The following is a 21,695-nucleotide window of genomic DNA, read 5'->3' as shown; positions in this document are numbered from 1 at the left end:
ACTAGTGTCTCAAAGGGCTGCAATATGTCGCTGCGGCACTTGCCCGCTGAGGCCACCGTATGTCTGGGATCATGAGCGCCCCGCCCCTATCGTGAGGCTCGAGAACTGTTTGCCTCACCTCAGACTTTTTTCTCTGCCGTTTTGATGGCTCAACCAACACACAAAACATGTTACTCGCTGCGGCACTTGACTCGCTTACGCCACCGTATGTCTCTGATCATGAGCGCCCCTATCGTGAGGCACGAGAACTGTTTGACTCACCTCAGACTTTTTTCTCTGCCGTTTTGAACGCTCAGCAACACACCAGACAAGAACGCACTCTGACAGCACGGCAGACAGAAGTCTACGAGGGATTGTGAAAATTCAGCGATTTTGAAGAAAAAATAATCCGAATTGGTGAAGCTAAATGAAAATGAAAAACTAACAATTACAATTATCATTATATATTTTATTTATTTAAATGATCACAGGTGAGGCACAGCCACCTCTGACCGCACGTCACTGGTGATTGCTGATACCGTATTTCCTTGAATTGCTGCCGGGTATATAGTATGCGCCTGCCTAGAATTACTGCCGGGTCAAACTCGTTTCGCAAAATAATTAGCGCATGCTTAGCATTACCGACGGCTCAGGACTAACGCCGGGTTAAACTGAACCAGCTCAAGAACCAGGAAGTGATCTTGGACAGCAGGAGGAGAAAAACTACCATACAGCCCCTGTACATCGATGGGGGCTGTGTGGAAAGAGTCTCATCCCTACGCTTGCTGGGAGTTCACCTGGAGGAGGACCTGTCCTGGAGGACCAACACCACGACCATCGTCAAGAAGGCACAGCAGAGGCTCTACTTCTTGAGAGTACTCAGGAATCACCACCTGAGACAGGATCTACTGGTGTCCTTCTACCGCTGTTCTTTGGAGAGCATCCTCACATACTGCATCTGCGTATGGTTCTGCAGCTGCACAGCAGCAGAGAGGAAAGCTCTCCGGAGGGTCGTCAACTCGGCCCAAAAAAATCATCGGGTGCCCCCCCCCCCCTCTCCCTGGAAGAACTGTACAACTCCCGCTGCCTGAAGAAGGCAGCCAACATACTCAAGGACCCATCCCACCCCGGCAACAGCCACTTCGAACGGCTGCCTTCCGGCAGACGTTTCAGAACCATGCGAACCCGCACAAATAGACTTAAGAACCCCCAGGCCATAACTGCACTAAACGCAGCTGGAATGTAAAAAAATTAAAATAAAAACTCCCTCATGTGCAACATGAGGAAGCCAACGGTCAATCACGATACGGGACTGTGCAATCAGTGGTTACATGCCAACTGGACAATATTTACCAGGGATGCACCGAAAATAAAAATTTGTGGCCGAAGCCGAATAAAATTTAAAAGCTTGGCCGAAGGCCGAATACCGAATACCGAATAATGAATGCAGTTTTTCACAATTTTTTTTATATTGCATAAACAGCCTGTTTTTTTAAATAAAGTACATTTTTATTGAATATTGAATTTTTTTTAATATTCCAGTAGCCTTTGCTTTTCAAAAAAGGCACAAAGTTTTTCATTTATATTAGGTCTTAAAACAAAACATGCATTGCAAAAAAAAATAAAGTGCATTAAAGTGGATAAACCCACAACAAATGAATTATTGTCCTTTTGGCAAAAGTCTACTTAGCCACAGTAGATAGGCTAGTAATATAAACAGAAGGCTCAAGTAAATCTCAATTAAGTGTGTGCTTGTCACCTCATACACTTATACAGGTAGCCTACACAACAGGCTAATAATGTAAACAGCACACACACAATGTAAAGAGCACACATCAGAGAAATACCGTCTGCTCAGTATCGTGTAACGGGGCTCAATGTGCTCCATGAGTCTCCGAAAGCCAATCTCCTCCACAACACTAAACGGTTGATCATCCAAAGCCATAAACTCCATTACCTTCTTTGTAAGTCTGTTTGCTTTGGCACTGTCAGTCGCAAACTTTTTCGTCCTCTCAAAGACGTCGGCCACGAGGCACCTCCTCGAGACAGTTTGGCTGAACATTCGTTACAAACTGCAATACTTTTGTCACTTTCCGCCACTTTAAAATATCTCCACACTGCTGAAATTTTTCCGAAGGCGCCTGGTTACAACGTCACCGCACGTTGGTTGATTGCGTCACCGCGTCAAAAAATTGCGTCACACGCCACTATTTTTAACTCATTCCACTGAAGGCCGAATGTGGCTTTTTTTGCCATATTCGGCCGAATATATCCGGTTACCGATTAATCGGTGCATCCCTAATATTCACCCTATTTATTTACATATTTAATCCACAATAAAAAGCCTGCACAGCATAGGAGGTAGGAAATACTGACTCCCACCCCCTCAGCACACTGGGAATCAGCATTACTCCTCTCGAGTCAGTTTTACTAGTCACTTTATACTTTTTATTGTCTCGTTTTTTTACATTGCCTCTTACAGTGGTCTTAGGCCATATTGTATATTGCATATTGTGTTGTTTCTGTATATTGTGTGGTTTCTTCTTTTTTTAAATGCAAAGCACCTCAGGGAAGCAACCTAAATTTCATTGGACCTGTACCTGTACATGCACGATGACAATAAAGATCATTCATTCATTCAAACTCGTTTCACAAAATATTATTTTTATTAGCGCATGTCTAGAATTTCCGCCGGGTCAAACTTGTTTCGCCAAATTATTAGCATATGCCTAGAATTTCCGCTGCGTCAAACTCGTCACGTCACGAGTGACACTTCCTATGTCATCATTTTCAAAATGGAGGAGGCTGATTTCAATCGTTTGAAATTGCATAAAGGGAAGAAGAGCTATTCAGTAGGATTTAAGGTCCAAGCTACTGAATATGCTAAAAAGAACAGTAAGCAGCCATGCTTTATCAATATACCATAGCTGCGTGTGTCAAATATGAGTCATTAAATGACTCCCGCCTCCTGGTGGTAGAGGGCGCTAGTGATCTTTGTTGAGACTACTCGGCTGCAGAAGAAGTGACAACAAGCAGCGATCGTTAATTTTTCCTCTCGCTTGCACTTTTAACATGGAGGATTACATATCTAAAATAAAACAATTTTCTAAACTGGACTTTCAATCGAAGCAGGAGGTAATAAAGGAAGATCTCCATCGAGACAGAGAGACTTTTAAAACTGAAGAAAGATAAAGAAGACCTCTATAAACAAGTTATCGATGCTTTTGATCAGAAGGAACTGCGCATGGACTTAATTTATACGTAAATCAATCAATCAATCAATGTTTATTTATATAGCCCCAAATCACAAATGTCTCAAAGGACTGTACAAACCATTACGACTGCGACATCCTCGGAAGAACCCACAAAAGGGTAAGGAAAACTCACACCCAGTAAAGATAAGACCATAATGTTTTTTTTATTAAATGTGCTTTGCATGATGGTATCCTTACATCACACTCAAATTGATAAGCGACGGCCTAAATTTACCGCATGCCTTGGTAAGCGCCGGAGTGACAAGAGGTTTTAAAATAATTAGCGCATGCTTGCCTTTGATTGATTGATACTTTTATTAGTAGATTGCACAGTACAGTACATATTCCGTACATTTACCGCATGCCTTTGGTAAGCGCCGTAGTGAGAAGAGTTTTTAAATTAATTAGCGCCCCGGCGGCAATTCAAGGAAATACAGTATGTATAACCTGTACTGTAAAACTGACCACACCAAATGGTTGATTGATTGTATCACCAAAATAAACGTATTTCATTCATTCATGTCTTACTTGGAGCAGAGCTGGAAGCGAGGAGCAGGGAAGCGGTAGTTCCAGGTGAAAGGCAGGTCCTGGTCCTGGCAGCTGAAGACACGCTCCCGGTGCTTCAGGGTGGAGATGTGCTGCTGCCACTGACGCTGGCTGTTGCTGTGCTTGCCACACAGGCGGCAGTGGAAGCCACTCTGCATGGCACAACAATCACTGGTCACCATTTCATATGCAAAGTCTTTTGTCTTCATCTTTTGGGCTGTCTGGAAATTATTGCACCATTTTCCAGACTATAAGCCACTACTTTTTCCCCTTTGTAAAAACGGTGCGGCTAATTTAGGGGTTTTCCTTCACTAACGGCCACAACGTTCTGTGTTCAATGGTTGTCCTACAACATGACAGACACACGAGCAGGCTGTGTTGTCGTCTGTGCTATGGTGCCATCTTTTGGACGAGTTGGCTCACTGCAGGTACTGCGGGTTGAAAATGTTCTTTTTGTTTTGGGCCTTGAAGTGGAAGCACGTCCCATTCTGTTTACTGTTTGTCCATAGTGTTTCTGCTCAAAAGGATTCCTCATTTATCACTCCACTCATTCAAAACTTTTGTGAATTGTGAATTATATTTATATAGCGCTTTTCCCTAGTGATTCAAAGCGCTTTACATAGTGAAACCCAGTATCTAAGTTACATTTAAACCAGTGTGGGTGGCACTGGGAGGACGTGGGTAAAGTGTCTTGCCCAAGGACACAACGGCAGTGACTAGGATGGCGGAATCGGGAATCGAACCTGCAACCCTCAAGTTGCTGGCACGGCCACTCTACCAACCGAGCTATACCGCCCCTTTAATTCATTAATTCAAAACTTCTGAGTTTTGAATTAATGAATGTATTTATTCCGGCAGACAAACATATATAGCAACACTATATAGTTTGCAACGGCACCCACTGAAAAGGGATACGAGAAAAAAGCAATAATGCCTATCCATGTCCCGCCCCTAATTTACAATCCCCGTTTCCATATGAGTTGGTAAATTGTGTTAGATGTAAATATAAACATAATACAATTATTTGAAAATTATTTTCAACCCATATTCAGTTAAATATGCTACAAAGACAACATATCTGATGTTCAAACTGATAAAAAATTTCTTTTTTGCAAATAATCATTAACTTTAGAATCTGATGCCAGCAGCACGTGCCAAAGTAGTTGGGAAAGGGCATGTTCACCTCTGTATTACATCACTTTTTCTTTTAACAACACTCAATAAACGTTTGGGAACTGAGCAAACTAATTGTTGAAGCTTTGAAAGTGGAATTCTTTCCCATTCTTGTTTTATGTAGAGCTTCAGTCGTTCAACAGTCCGGGGTCTCCGCTGTCGTATTTTACGCTTCATAATGCGCCACACATTTCGATAGGATACAGGTCTGGACTGCAGGCGGGCCGGAAAAGTACCCGCACTCTTTGTTTTACGAAGCCACGCTGTTGTACCACGTGCTGAATGTGGCTTGGCATTGTCTTGCTGAAATAAGCAGGGGCGTCCACGAAAAACACGGTGCTTAGATGGCAGCATATGTTGTTCCATAACCTGTGTGTACCATTCAGCATTAATGGTGCCTTCACAGATGTGTAAGTTACCCATGCCTTGGGCACTAATGCACCCCCGTACCATCACTGATGCTGGCTTTTGAACTTTGCGTCGATAACAGTCTGGATGGTTCGCTTCCCCTTTGTTCCGGGTGACACGATGTCGAATATTTTCAAAAACAATTTGAAATGTGGACTCGTCAGACCACAGAACACTTTTCCACTTTGCATCAGTCCATCTTAGATGATCTCAGGCCCAGAGAAGCCGGGGGCATTACTGGATGTTGTTGATAAATGGCTTTCGCTTTGCATAGTAGAGCTTTAACTTGCACTTACAGATGTAGTGACGAACTGTATTTAGTGACAGTGGTTTTCTGAAACGTTCCCGAGCCCATGTGGTGATATCCTTTAGAGATTTATGTCGATTTTTGACACAGTGCCATCTGAGGGATCGAAGGTCACGGTCATTCAATGTTGGTTTCCGGCCATGCCGCCCACGTGGAGTGATTTCTCCAGATTCTCTGAAACTTTGGATGATATTATGGAGCGTAAATGTTGAAATCCCTAAATTTCTTGCAATTGCACTTTGAGAAACGTTGTTCTTAAACAGTTTGACTATTTGCTCAAGCAGTTGTGGACAAAGGGGTGTACCTCGCCCCATCCTTTCTTGTGAAAGATTGAGCATTTTTTGGGAAGCTGTTTTTATACCCAATCATGGCACCCACCTGTTCCCAATTAGCCTGCACACCTGTGGGATGTTCCAAATAAGTGTTTGATGAGCATTTCTCAACTTTATCAGTATTTATTGCCACCTTTCCCAACTTCTTTGTCACGTGTTGCTGGCATCAAATTTTAAAGTTAATGATTATTTGCACAAAAAAAAAATGTTTATGCATTTGAACATCAAATATGTTGTCTTTGTAGTGCATTCAACTGAATATGGGATGAAAAGGATTTGCAAATCATTGTATTCTATTTATATTTACATGTAACACAATTTTCCAACTCATATGGAAACTGGGTTTGTACAATCAACTTATTTGTTGGTTATATATGTTAGTTATATAGTTCAAGTTTCAACAGGAGATTTGATAGATAAATGACCATTTCAGAACAAGTATACCATATGATAATAGAAGATAATGACAGGTCAGTATACAAACACCAATATGGATAATAATAGCATTGAGCGACCATGAGATTAGCTACATCTTGCCTGGGTATCTTTCATCTTCTGAAGCCAGAATTATTAGGGTGAAATCATCCTTGACCAAGCACACCCTCCTGGTTTTGGAATATAAGTATTTTGGTGTTTTGGCACTAGTAGATGTGACCAATAAAAGGCTAAGACTAGTAGATGTGACCAATAAAAGGCTAAGACTAGTAGATGTGACCAATCAAAGTCTAAGACTAGATGTGACCAATCTAAGACTAAAACTAGATGTGACCAATCAAAGTCTAAGACTAGATCTGACCAATCCAAGTCTAAGACTAGATGTGCCCAATCTAAGTCTAAGACTAGATCTGACCAATCCAAGTCTAAGACTAGATGTGACCAATCTAAGTCTAAGACTAGATGATCCGACCAATCTAAGACTAGATGTGACCAATCTAAGACTAAAACTACATGTGACCAATCTAAGTCTAAGACTAGATCAGACCAATCCAAGTCTAAGACTAGATGCGACCAATCAATAGGGATGGCGTGGCGCAGTGGGAGAGTGGCCGTGCGCAACCCGAGGGTCCCTGGTTCAAATCGCATCTAGTACCAACCTCGTCACGTCCGTTGTGTCCTGAGCAAGACACTTCACCCTTGCTCCTGATGGGTGCTGGTTGGCGCCTTGCATGGCAGCTCCCTCCATCAGTGTGTGAATGTGTGTGTGAATGGGTAAATGTGGAAGTAGTGTCAAAGCGCTTTGAGTACCTTGAAGGTAGAAAAGCGCTATACAAGTACAACCCATTTATCATTTATTTATTTAATCTAAATCTAAGACTAGATGTGACCAATCTAAGTCCAAGACTAGATGATCTGACCAATCTAAGTCTATGACCATAAAGTGAAGACGTCTACTTGGATGAGAAATTAAAGGTATTCTTGTACAAACCAAACAGTCCAGTTGTGATCCACTGAACTCCCTGAGACGACAAAGACCTGATGAATGAGAACATCCACAGACATGTCTTGTACACACAGATGTAGTGCAGTCCTCACAGATCTAGGACCCACCATTGGCTCAGCGTAGTCCGTTGGCATGACGATGTATTTCTCCTCCTGGGCAGACTGGGTGATCATAGCTCCGTCTGCTTGACGACTGGAGGTGCTTAGGGTCAGCCACATGTCGTACATCTGCTGCATGTCCCGTACTGGCAACACACAGTACACATGTCAGTCAGGGACCTGGATCAATGTCCTGTACTAGCAACACACAGTACACATGTCAGTCCGAGGACCTGGATCAATGTCCCGTACTAGCAACACACAGTTCACATGTCAGTCTGAGGACCTGGATCAATGTCCTGTACTAGCAACACAAGGTAACACATGTCAGTCTGAGGACCTGGATCAATGTCCTGTACTAGCAACACATAGTTCACATGTCAGTCTGAGGACCTGGATCAATGTCCCGTACTAGCAACACATAGTTCACATGTCAGTCTGAGGACCTGGATCAATGTCCTGTACTAGCAACACACAGTTCACATGTCAGTCCGAGGACCTGGATCAATGTCCCGTACTAGCAACACACAGTTCACATGTCGGTCTGAGGACCTGGATCAATGTCCTGTACTAGCAACACAAGGTAACACATGTCAGTCTGAGGACCTGGATCAATGTCCCGTACTAGCAACACACAGTTCACATGTCAGTCTGAGGACCTGGATCAATGTCCCGTACTAGCAACACACAGTACACATGTCAGTCTGAGGACCTGGATCAATGTCCTGTACTAGCAACACACAGTTCACATGTCAGTCCGAGGACCTGGATCAATGTCCCGTACTAGCAACACACAGTTCACATGTCGGTCTGAGGACCTGGATCAATGTCCTGTACTAGCAACACACAGTACACATGTCAGTCTGAGGACCTGGATCAATGTCCTGTACTAGCAACACAAGGTAACACATGTCAGTCTGAGGACCTGGATCAATGTCCTGTACTAGCAACACATAGTTCACATGTCAGTCTGAGGACCTGGATCAATGTCCCGTACTAGCAACACATAGTTCACATGTCAGTCTGAGGACCTGGATCAATGTCCTGTACTAGCAACACACAGTTCACATGTCAGTCCGAGGACCTGGATCAATGTCCCGTACTAGCAACACACAGTTCACATGTCGGTCTGAGGACCTGGATCAATGTCCTGTACTAGCAACACAAGGTAACACATGTCAGTCTGAGGACCTGGATCAATGTCCCGTACTAGCAACACACAGTACACATGTCAGTCTGAGGACCTGGATCAATGTCCTGTACTAGCAACACACAGTTCACATGTCAGTCTGAGGACCTGGATCAATGTCCTGTACTAGCAACACACAGTTCACATGTCAGTCTCCTGTACTAGCAACACACAGTACACATGTCAGTCAGGGACCTGGATCAATGTCCTGTACTAGCAACACACAGTTCACATGTCAGTCTCCTGTACTAGCAACACACAGTACACATGTCAGTCAGGGACCTGGATCAATGTCCTGTACTAGCAACACACAGTGCACATGTCAGTCCGAGGACCTGGATCAATGTCCCGTACTAGCAACACACAGTTCACATGTCAGTCTGAGGACCTGGATCAATGTCCCGTACTAGCAACACACAGTTCACATGTCAGTCTGAGGACCTGGATCAATGTCCCGTACTAGCAACACACAGTACACATGTCAGTCCGAGGACCTGGATCAAAGTCCTGTACTAGCAACACACAGTTCACATGTGAGTCTGAGGACCTGGATCAATGTCCCGTACTAGCAACACACAGTTCACATGTCAGTCTGAGGACCTGGATCAATGTCCCGTACTAGCAACACACAGTACACATGTCAGTCCGAGGACCTGGATCAATGTCCCGTACTAGCAACACACAGTTCACATGTCAGTCTGAGGACCTGGATCAATGTCCCGTACTAGCAACACACAGTTCACATGTCAGTCTGAGGACCTGGATCAATGTCCCGTACTAGCAACACACAGTACACATGTCAGTCCGAGGACCTGGATCAATGTCCTGTACTAGCAACACACAGTACACATGTCAGTCAGGGACCTGGATCAATGTCCTGTACTAGCAACACACAGTACACATGTCAGTCCGAGGACCTGGATCAATGTCCCGTACTAGCAACACACAGTTCACATGTCAGTCTGAGGACCTGGATCAATGTCCTGTACTAGCAACACAAGGTAACACATGTCAGTCTGAGGACCTGGATCAATGTCCCGTACTAGCAACACATAGTTCACATGTCAGTCTGAGGACCTGGATCAATGTCCTGTACTAGCAACACACAGTTCACATGTCAGTCTGAGGACCTGGATCAATGTCCCGTACTAGCAACACACAGTTCACATGTCAGTCTGAGGACCTGGATCAATGTCCCGTACTAGCAACACACAGTACACATGTCAGTCTGAGGACCTGGATCAATGTCCTGTACTAGCAACACACAGTACACATGTCAGTCCGAGGACCTGGATCAATGTCCCGTACTAGCAACACATAGTTCACATGTCAGTCTGAGGACCTGGATCAATGTCCTGTACTAGCAACACACAGTTCACATGTCAGTCTGAGGACCTGGATCAATGTCCCGTACTAGCAACACACAGTTCACATGTCAGTCTGAGGACCTGGATCAATGTCCCGTACTAGCAACACACAGTACACATGTCAGTCTGAGGATCTGGATCAATGTCCTGTACTAGCAATACACAGTACACATGTCAGCCTGAGGACCTGGATCAATGTCCTGTACTAACAACACACAGTACACAGGTCAGTCTGAGGACCTGGATCAATGTCCTGTACTAACAACACACAGTACACAGGTCAGTCTGAGGACCTGGATCAATGTCCTGTACTAGCAACACACAGTTCACATGTCAGTCTGAGGACCTGGATCAATGTCCTGTACTAACAACACACAGTACACAGGTCAGTCTGAGGACCTGGATCAATGTCCTGTACTAACAACACACAGTACACAGGTCAGTCTGAGGACCTGGATCAATGTCCTGTACTAGCAACACACAGTTCACATGTCAGTCTGAGGACCTGGATCAATGTCCCGTACTAGCAACACATAGTTCATATGTCAGTCTGAGGACCTGGATCAATGTCCTGTACTAGCAACACACAGTTCACATGTCAGTCTGAGGACCTGGATCAATGTCCCGTACTAGCAACACACAGTTCACATGTCAGTCTGAGGACCTGGATCAATGTCCTGTACTAGCAACACACAGTACACATGTCAGTCTGAGGACCTGGATCAATGTCCTGTACTAGCAACACACAGTACACATGTCAGTCTGAGGACCTGGATCAATGGCCTGTACTAGAAACACACAGTACACATGTCAGTCTGAGGACCTGGATCAATGGCCTGTACTAGCAATAAACAGTACACATGTCAGTCTGAGGACCTGGATCAATGTCCTGTACTAACAACACACAGTACACAGGTCAGTCTGAGGACCTGGATCAATGTCCTGTACTAGCAACACACAGTACACATGTCAGTCCGAGGACCTGGATCAATGTCCTGTACTAGCAACACACAGTACACATGTCAGTCTGAGGACCTGGATCAATGTCCCGTACTAGCAACACACAGTACACATGTCAGTCTGAGGACCTGGATCAATGTCCTGTACTAGCAACACACAGTACACATGTCAGTCCGAGGACCTGGATCAATGTCCTGTACTAGCAACACACAGTAGACATGTCAGTCTGAGGAACTGGATCAATGTCCTGTACTAGCAACACACAGTACACATGTCAGTCTGAGGACCTGGATCAATGTCCTGTACTAGCAACACACAGTACACATGTCAGTCTGAGGACCTGGATCAATGTCCTGTACTAGCAACACACAGTTCACATGTCAGTCTGAGGACCTGGATCAATGTCCTGTACTAGCAACACACAGTACACATGTCAGTCTGATGACTTCATTATTAAAATTATTGTACAAATGTTGCGCTTTGTCTATGCATGTTGCTTCTAAGATAGCACATATGTTGTGCTTTTTCCTATGCATGTTGCATCTATTAGTGTACAAATGTTGTTTTGTGCTATGCATGTTGCATCATAGTACAAATGTAGTGTTTTGTACTATGCATGTTGCAACTATTATAGTACAAATGTAGTGCTTTATGCTATGCATATTGCATCTATTAATATACAAATGTTATGTTTTGTTCTATGCATGTTGCATTTATTATAGTACAAATGTAGTGCTTTATGCTATGCATATTGCATCTATTAATGTACAAATGTTATGTTTTGTTCTATGCATGTTGCATTTATTATTGTACAAATGTAGTGTTTTGTACTGTGCATGTTGCATTTATTATAGTACAAATGTAGTGTTTTGTGCTATGCATGTTGCATTTATTATAGTACAAATGTAGTGTTTTGTACTATGCATATCGCATCTATTAATGTACAAATGTTATGTTTTGTTCTATGCATGTTGCATTTATTATTGTACAAATGTAGTGTTTTGTACTGTGCATGTTGCATTTATTATAGTACAAATGTAGTGTTTTGTTCTATGCATATTGCTTCTATTAATGTACAAATGTTGTTTTGTTGTATGCATGTCGCATCTATTGTTGTACAGATGTCTTTTGTTCTATGCATGTTGCATTTATTATAGTACAAATGTAGTGCTTTGTGCTATGCATATTGCATCTATTAATGTACAAATGTTATGTTTCGTTCTATGCATGTTGCATTTATTATAGTACAAATGTAGTGCTTTGTGCTATGCATATTGCATCTATTAATGTACAAATGTTATGTTTTGTTCTATGCATGTTGCATTTATTATAGTACAAATGTAGTGCTTTATGCTATGCATATTGCATCTATTAATGTACAAATGTTATGTTTTGTTCTATGCATGTTGCATTTATTATTGTACAAATGTAGTGTTTTGTACTGTGCATGTTGCATTTATTATAGTACAAATGTAGTGCTTTATGCTATGCATATTGCATCTGTTAATGTACAAATGTTATGTTTTGTCCTATGCATGTTGCATTTATTATAGTACAAATGTAGTGTTTTGTTCTATGCATGTTGCTTCTATTAATGTACAAATGTTGTTTTGTTGTATGCATGTCGCATCTATTGTTGTACAGATGTCTTTTGTTCTATGCATGTTGCATCTATTATAGTACAAATGTAGTGCTTTGTGCTATGCATATTGCATCTATTAATGTACAAATGTTATGTTTTGTTCTATGCATGTTGCATTTATTATAGTACAAATGTAGTGCTTTGTTCTATGCATGTTGCATCTATTGTACACATGTTGTGTTTTGTTCTATGCATGTTGCATCTACTAATGTACCAATGTAGTGCTTTGTTCTATACATGTTGCACAAATTTTGTGTTTTGTTTTATGCATGTTGAATTTATTATAGTACAAATGTAGTGCTTTGTGCTATGCATGTTGCATTTATTAATGTACAAATGTAGTGCTTTGTCCTATTCATGTTGCATCTATTGTACACTTGTGTTTTGTTGTATGCATGTTGCATTTATTATTGTACAAATGTAGTGTTTTGTTATACGCATGTTGCATTCATTATAGTACAAATGTTGTGTTTTGTCGTATGCATGTTGCATCTATTATTGTACAAATGTTGTGTTTTGTTCTATACAGGTTGCATTTATTATTGTACAAATGTAGTGTTTTGTGCTATGCATGTTTAATTTATAATAGTACAAATGTAGTGTTTTCTTCTATGCATGTTGCATCTAATATAGTATAAGTGTTGTCTTTTGTTCCATGCATGTTGCATCTAATATAGTATAAGTGTTGTCTTTTGTTCCATGCATGTTGCATCTATTATAGTACAAATGTTATGTTTTGTTCTATGCATGTTGCTTCTAACATAGTACAAATGTTGTACTTTGTACTATGCACGTTGCATCTATTATAGTACAAATGTAGTGTTTTTTCCTATGCATGTTGCATCTATTGTACACACGTGTTTTGTACTATGCATGTTGCATTTACCATAGTACAAATGTAGTGCTTTGTTCTATGCATGTTGCATATATTATTGTACAAATGTCGTGTTTTGTCCTATGTCTTTTGCATCTATTACTGTACAAATGTTGTGTTTTGTCCTATACAGGTTGCATTTATTATTGTACAAATGTAGTGTTTTGTTCTATGCGTGATGCATCTATAATTGTACAAATGTCGTGTTTTGTTCTATGCATGTTGCACCTATTATTGTATAAATTTAGTGTTTTGTGCTATGTGTGTTGCATCTGACATAATACAAATGTAGTGTTTTGTTCTGTGCATGTTGCATCTAACATAGTACACATGTTGTGCTTTGTTCCATGCATGTTGCATCTATTGTAGTACAAATGTAGTGTTTTGTACTATGCATGTTGCATCTGACATATTACAAATGTAGTGTTTTGTTCTATGCATGTTGCATTTATTACTGTACAAAGGTAGTGTTTTGGTCTCTGTATGTTGCATCTAATATAGTACAAATGTTGTGTTTTGTTCCATGCATGTTGCATCTATTGGAGTACAAATGTTGTGTTTTCTTCCATGCATGTGGCATCTATTGTAGTACAAATGTAGTGTTTTGTACTATGCATATTTCCTCTGACATAGTACAAATGTAGTGTTTTGGTCTATGCATGTTGCATCTAATATAGTACAAATGTTGTGTTTTGTTCCATGCATGTTGCATCTATTGGAGTACAAATGTTGTGTTTTCTTCCATGCATGTTGCATCTATTGTAGTACAAATGTAGTGTTTTGTACTATGCATATTTCCTCTGACATAGTACAAATGTAGTGTTTTGGTCTATGCATGTTGAATTTATTATTGTACAAAGGTAGTGTTTTGGTCTCTGTATGTTGCATCTAATATAGTACAAATGTTGTGTTTTGTTCCATGCATGTTGCATCTATTGTAGTACAAATGTAGTGTTTTCTTCCATGCATGTTGCATCTATTGTAGTACAAATGTAGTGCTTTGTTCTACGCATGAGCGGCCCTAAGTGAAAGACTTGAGTGGACTGACTGTCTTGTCTCTTCATGTACATCCACATGTCCCTCTCCTCTTGGCTGTGGGCAAAGGTGCATCTCTCAGAGTAGTTACATTTCCTTCTCTCCAGTATCTGGTTGCACATCTGCCAAAAGGACAACATGGAGGCCATTATTATCAGTAGTTACATTTCCTTCTCTCCAGTATCTGGTTGCACATCTGCAAGAGGACAACATGGAGGCCATTATTATCAGTAGTTACATTTCCTTCTCTCCAGTATCTGGTTGCACATCTGCAAGAGGACAACATGTAGGCCATTATTACCAAAACACACATTTGGCGCCAAGACTCACTTCATATTGTGCCGGGCAGTTCTTGGTGGTATGCGGCAGTGGTCGGACCGGAACCCATTTATTTTTGTCCAAGGTCTTGACGAGAAGCATGTGCTGCTCCTTGGTCCACCTGTGGGGATATATATGGCATCAACATCTGTCTGCTGGTTTTCTCCTCTCAAACATTCTAAATTGACCCTAAGGTATGACGTGTTGGGACCCTCCCTTTTAGAGTCTTTGTTTTGTGATCAACAACAATGATATTTTTGTAAATAACAGCACTCCAAATGATGCTTCCTTTTAATTTCATATTGTCTCAAGTCAATTATGAGATAAAAAGTCAATTATGAGACAAAGTCAACATGATGTAATTAAAAAGTCAAAATTATGAGATAAGAAAGTCATACTTATGGTATAGTCCATTTTGAAATAAAGTCAAAATTATGAGATGAGAAACAATTCTAACCTGCTCAGTGGCCTAGTGGTTAGAGAGTGAGCCCTGAGATGGCTAGGTTGGGAGTTCAAACCCCGGCCGAGTAGTTCTAAAGACTATAAAAATGGGAGCCGTTACCTCCCTGCTTGGCACTCAGCATCAAGGCTTGGAATTGGGGGTTAAATCATCAAAAAATGATTCCTGGGCGTGGCCACCGCTGGTGCTCACTGCTCTCCTCACCTCCCAGCGAGTGAACAAGGGGGATGGGTTAAATGCAGAGGACAAATTTCACCACACCTAGTGGGTGTGTGTGATAATAATTGCTACTTTAACTTAACTTTATGAAATAAAGTCCTAATTATGAAATAAGAAAGTCATAATTATGAGGACTTTTCTCAGCATTTTCAGGTGGGATAAAAAAAAAAAAAAGACATTAATTACTGATTCTAATGATCGCTTATTTGTTGTATTGTCTGGGCAGCACTACTTTCTAGTGTCCAATCAGAACACAGGAGTTACTGTGTTCAAAGTGCCAAGAGAGAAAAACTATGTTTTTTATATACTATATATATTGAACACACCTTCAATACTATATATACACACACCTTCAATACTATATACACACACATTCAATACTATATATACACACATTCAATACTATATACACACAAATACTATATACTGTACACACCTTCAATACTATATATACACACCTTCAATACTATATACTGTACCATTTTGTGCGGTCAGTTTTACAGTACAGGTTATACATACTGTATTTCCTTGAATTGCCGCCAGGGCACTAATTAATTTAAAACCTCTTCTCCCTCCGGCGCTTACCAAAGGCATGCGGTAAATTTAGGCCTGCACTTAAACATTTGAGTGTGATGTAAGGATACCATCATGAAAAGGACTTTTAATAAAAAAAACTTTATTATGGTCTTACCTTTACGTTTAAATGAAGTCCATGCACAGCTTCTTCTGATCAAAAGCATTGATAACTTGTTTATAGAAGTCTTCCTTATCTTTCTTCAGTTTTAAAAGTCTCTGTCTCGATGGAGATCTTCCTTTATTACCTCCTGCTTCGATTGAAAGTCCAGTTTAGAAAACTGATTTATTTTAGAGCTGTAATCCTCCATGTTAAAAGTGCAAGCGAGAGGAAAAAATAAACACACGCTGCTCACTCTTGCTGGTCCAGTTCATGGTCGATAGGTGTGTAGCCATAGCGCACTCTCGTTTGGGTTGCTCCCGACGTGCAGACCGCTGCTATCAGTTAGCTCGGCTCCTCACGTGTAGTGCGGGCGACGACAGAATTATCCTCGGACAACTTCCCCTCTCGTTCTGCTCCGTGGGTGATCTCTTTATCCCACCGCTGCCACCATGAAGTGTTATTGTATTAATAATACACTGGGTATTTATGACTGGAACATGCTTTATTTCAGCCCGGTTGTTTACATAGCCGGCATAATAGTAGTGGTGTTACATCCTAAAAGGTCCGTCGTGCACCCCCCGCGTCATAGCTGTTCCCAGCACATATCACTGCACTTGTTGTCATTTGTTCTGCAGCCGAGTAGTCGCAAGAAGGATCACTAGCGCCCTCTACCACCAGGAGGCAGGAGTCATTTAATGACTCATATTTGACACACGCAGCTACGATATATTAATAAAACATAGCGGCTTACTGTTCTTTTTAGCATATTCAATAGCTTGGACCTTAAATCCTACTGAATAGCTCTTAATCTTCTTCCCTTTATGCGATATCAAATGATTGAAATCAGCCACCTCCATTTTGAAAATGATGACATGGGAAGTGTCACTCGTGACGTGACGAGTTTGACCAGGCGGTAATACTAAGCATGCGCTAATTATTTTGCGAAACGAGTTTGACCAGGCAGTAATTCAAGGCAGGCGCATACTCTATACCCGGCGGCAATTCAAGGAAATACGGTATACACACCTTCAATACTATATACACACACCTTTAAATCAACAAAATGAATTCCTCCTCCAGGTGCCCATAAAAGAACATCATGACTTACGTGTGTTTGGCCCTGGCACTGCAGTACTTGAGGGCTTTGTCTGGCAGGCTCATGTTGCCTCCTCGCCAGCACTGAGCACAGGCAAAGTTCATCTTCATCTTCATGTTCACATGGCTGCCTCTCGCTCTGCTCTCGCCGTCAGTCGCAGCAGGACACTATCACACATGTGAGGACACAGAGTCACACTTTAAATACACTATCACACATGTGGACACATGTGAGCATGCAGTCACACTTCACAATACTTGCTATTTCTTTCTCTAACATGGAATTATTTACAGGAGCCATAGACAAGTTGTTGAACACTTCCTTGTAAACATAAATAGGGATGTAAGTATATGAAAATCTCACGCTCAGATAGGGTCACAGTAGTAAAGCTAAGGTAAGATATTATTGTCGTACTGTAAGGAAATATGGTCACGGTATTAAAGCCAAGGTAAGATATTATTGTGGTACTGTAAAAAAATAAAGGCTTGGTTAAAAAGCCATACCGTGTCAAATGAAGTGGCAGAAATGTGGTCCATAATGGATTTATGCCAAAGGAAATATAACTGCTTGTCTGCTCAAAAAGTCAAAAATATGAAATAATCATAATTATGATATAAACCTCAAAAATATGAGATAGTCATAATTATAAAATGAAAAATCCTAATTATGAGATGTAAAGTCATGAGATTAAAAAAGTCATAATTATGAGTAAGTCCTAAATTTGACAAAAGAAAGCCATAATTATGTGATAAAGTCATAATTTTGAGATAAGAAAGTCATAATTATGAAAATAAATAGTCATAATATGAAATAATAAGTAATAATGAGATTATAAGATAAAATGTCAATTATGACAGTGGTCCCCAACCTTTTTGTAGCTACGGACCGGTCAACGCTTGATAATTAGTCATTAAAAAGGGAGGTTTTTGTCATGAAAAAGGGAGGTTTTAGGGTCGGTGCACTAATTGTAAGTGTATCTTGTGTTTTTTATGTTGATTTAATAAATAAATATAAATAAGATATTAATAAAAAATTCTTCTGCTGCCCGGTGGTTGGGCACCACTGAATTATGAGATCAAGTCGAAATTATGAGATTAAAGAGTCATGATTATAAGATTAGTCCTAATTATGAGATAAAAAGTCAAAGATTAGATAAAAAGTCAATTATAAGATACCGTATTTCCTTGAATAGCCGCCGGACATGTAATATGCGCCTGCCTTGAATTACTGCCGGGTAAAACTCGCTCCCCAAATTTATTAGCGCATGCTTACTTTTGCCGCCGGGTCAAATTTGTGACATCACGTGTGACGATTCCCCTGCCTTCATATTCAAAATGGCGGGGGAGTTTATTTTTGCATTTACTGTGCGTAAACCAGGTGTCTTTTTCCACAGCCATACAGATCACACTAATGGTTGTGATATAAAACCATTTTAACACTCTTACTAATATGCGTCACACTCTGTGAACCCTAACCAAACAAGAATAACAAACACATTTCTGGAAAACATTAGCTCTGTAACACATTATAAACGCAACATAAGAATTACCCAGAATTCCAATGCATCCATGACTCTTGGCTATATTATACACCCGCTAGCACCAAACACCCCCCCTGCGTGCTTCGGTTGAGGTGGGCGGGGTGGGGGCATGTATAATATAGCCAAGAGTCATGGATGCATTGGAATTCTAGGTAATTCTTATGTTGCGTTTATAATGTTTTACAGAGCCAATGTTCCCCAGAAATGTGTTTGTTATTCTTGTTTGGTTAGGGTTCACAGAGTGTGGTGCATATTAGTAAGAGTTTTAAAGTTGTTTATATCACAACCATCAGTGTAAACGATAGGGCTGTTGACCAAGCTGTTGCAATCTTGTACGAGAAGCTGCAAATTGCATGCGTCCTACCGGCACGCAGATAGCATGGTGCAAAGGTAGGCTGGATGACATGTTGTAGAACAGTGGTCCCCAACCACCGGGCCGCGGCTGCAGAAGAATATTATAATATATATATTTTTTAATCACACTAAATTTTTTACTGCATGCCATTGGTAGGCGCAGGGGTGAGAAGAGGTTACAAAAATATTAGCGCCTGCTGTCTTTTACCGCAGGAATAAGCGCAGGAGTGAGAAGAGGTTTTAAATCAATTAGCGCTCTGGCTATTCAAGGAAATACGGTAGTCAAAAATTATGAGATAAATCATAATTATTAGCTAAAAAGTCATAATTATGTGATAAAATGTCAATTATGCGATAAAGAGTCATAATTATGAGATAAAGTCAAAATGATGAGATAAGAAAAAGTCATAATTATGAAAGAGTCAAAATTATGAGGAAAAAAGTTATTATTATGAGATAAAAAGTCATAATTATGAGATACGCCCTTATGAGATAAAGTCATAACTGTGAGATAAAAAGTCAATTATGAAATCAAAAGTCAAAATTTTAAGAGAAAAAGTCAATTATGAGATAAGGTTGAAATTATGAGATAAATCATAATTATGAAATAAAAGGTCAACATTTTAAGATAAAAAGTGAATTATGAGATAAATCTGAAATTATGAAATGAATCATAATTATGATATCAAAAGTCAATTATGAGATAAAAAGTCATAATTATGAGATACGTCATTATGAGATAAGAAGTCATAATTATGAGATAAAAATCAATTATGAGATCAAAAGTCAAAATTTAAAGAGAAAAGGTCAATTATGAGATAAAGTTGAAATTATGAGATAAATCATAATTATGAGAGAAAAGGTCAATGACAGAAAAAGTCAACATTTAAAGATAAAAAGTGAATTATGAAATAAAGTTGAAATTATGACAAATATGTGAAAAAAGTCAATTATGTGATAGAAAGTCAAAATGATCTGATAAAAAGTCATAATTATGAGATAAAGTAAAAATTGTGAGATAAGAAAAAGTCATAATTATGAAAGTCGAAATTATGAGATAAGTCATAACTATGAAATAAATCATAGTTATGAGATTAAATAGTCATAATTACAAGGAAAAAAGTTATAATTATGAGATAAAAAGTCATAATTATGAGATACGTCACTATGAGATAGTCAAAACTAAGACAAAAAGTCAATTATGAGATCAAAAGTCAAAATGTAAAGAGAAATAGTCAATTACGAGATAAAGTTGAAAATACGAGATAAATCATACTTATGAGATAAAAGGTCAAGTATGACAGAAAAGGTCAAAATTTAAAGATAAAAGTGAATTATGAGATAAAGTTGAAATTATGAGATAAAGAATAATGTTATCAAAAGTCAATTATGAGATAGTCATAATTGTGAGATAAAAAGTCATGATTATGAAATACACCATTGAGATAAAAAGTCATAATTATGAGAAAAAAAGTCAACATTTTAAGTTGAATTATGAGATCAAAACTCAATTATGAGATAGGTCAAAATTTAAAGATAAAAAGTAAATTATGAAATAGTCGAAATTATGACATAAGTCATAACTATGTGACAAAAAGTCAATTATGGGATACAAAGCCAATTATGAGACAACAAATCATAATCATGAAATCAAAAGTCTTAATTGTGAGATAAAAAGTTCAAATGTTCTCAGCTTTAATCGCTCTGGGTTTACTTCCCAGACCAGTCTACTTTGTAGCGCCAGAAATAAAACTACAAAGACCTCCAAGTTGTGGTCTGATATTGTCACATTCCACAGTATTATTGCTAACATTTTCAAACTAAAATACTGCAATATTTACAATACCATTATGTCCCTATTGATACGTCTTCTAACGAGATGTTACTTCTCAATCACCCGTAAGTCCAAAGAAAACTACAGTATACGACGAATAAACTATCATAAATAAAATTACAGTATATGACAAATAAACTAACAAGACAAAGAAATCTACAGTATACGACAAAAAAATGACAAGTAAAACTACAGTATGTGACAAATAAACTAACATGACAAAGAAAACTACGGTGTATGACGAATAAAGTAACATGACAAAGAAAACTACAGTATATTACAAATAAACTATCATAAATAATATTACAGTATGTGACAATAAACTAACATGACAAAGAAAACTACAGTATATGACAAATAAACTATCATAAATCAAACTACAGTATATGACAAATAAACTAGTATGAAAAATAAAACTACTTTATATGACAAATAAACTAACATGACAAAGAAAACTACAGTATGTGACAAATAAACTATCATAAATCAAACTACAGTATATGACAAATAAACTAGTATGAAAAATAAAACTACTTTATATGACAAATAAACTAACATGACAAAGAAAACTACAGTATGTGACAAATAAACTA

General features: G+C 39.4%; 1 protein-coding gene across 6 annotated transcripts in view; it reads right to left on the bottom strand.

The window, feature by feature from the left end:
- LOC133541251 (zinc finger CCCH domain-containing protein 7B-like) overlaps nt 1–21,695 on the bottom strand; it is an 83,588-nt gene that overhangs the window by 9,908 nt on the left and 51,985 nt on the right. For all 6 annotated transcript variants that reach the window (XM_061884531.1, XM_061884527.1, XM_061884528.1 and 3 more), the window contains 5 exons: nt 17,387–17,541; nt 14,936–15,044; nt 14,619–14,727; nt 7,548–7,684; nt 3,762–3,931 (listed from right to left, as the gene is read on the bottom strand). In XM_061884531.1, coding sequence (XP_061740515.1) covers nt 3,762–3,931; nt 7,548–7,684; nt 14,619–14,727; nt 14,936–15,044; nt 17,387–17,541 — 680 coding nt within the window. The remainder of the gene's footprint in view (nt 1–3,761; nt 3,932–7,547; nt 7,685–14,618; nt 14,728–14,935; nt 15,045–17,386; nt 17,542–21,695) is intronic.

Source organism: Nerophis ophidion, linkage group LG23 (assembly GCF_033978795.1).
Source record: "Nerophis ophidion isolate RoL-2023_Sa linkage group LG23, RoL_Noph_v1.0, whole genome shotgun sequence".
Classification (NCBI taxonomy): Eukaryota; Metazoa; Chordata; class Actinopteri; order Syngnathiformes; family Syngnathidae; genus Nerophis; species Nerophis ophidion.
This window is presented reverse-complemented; position numbering and strand designations above follow the sequence as displayed.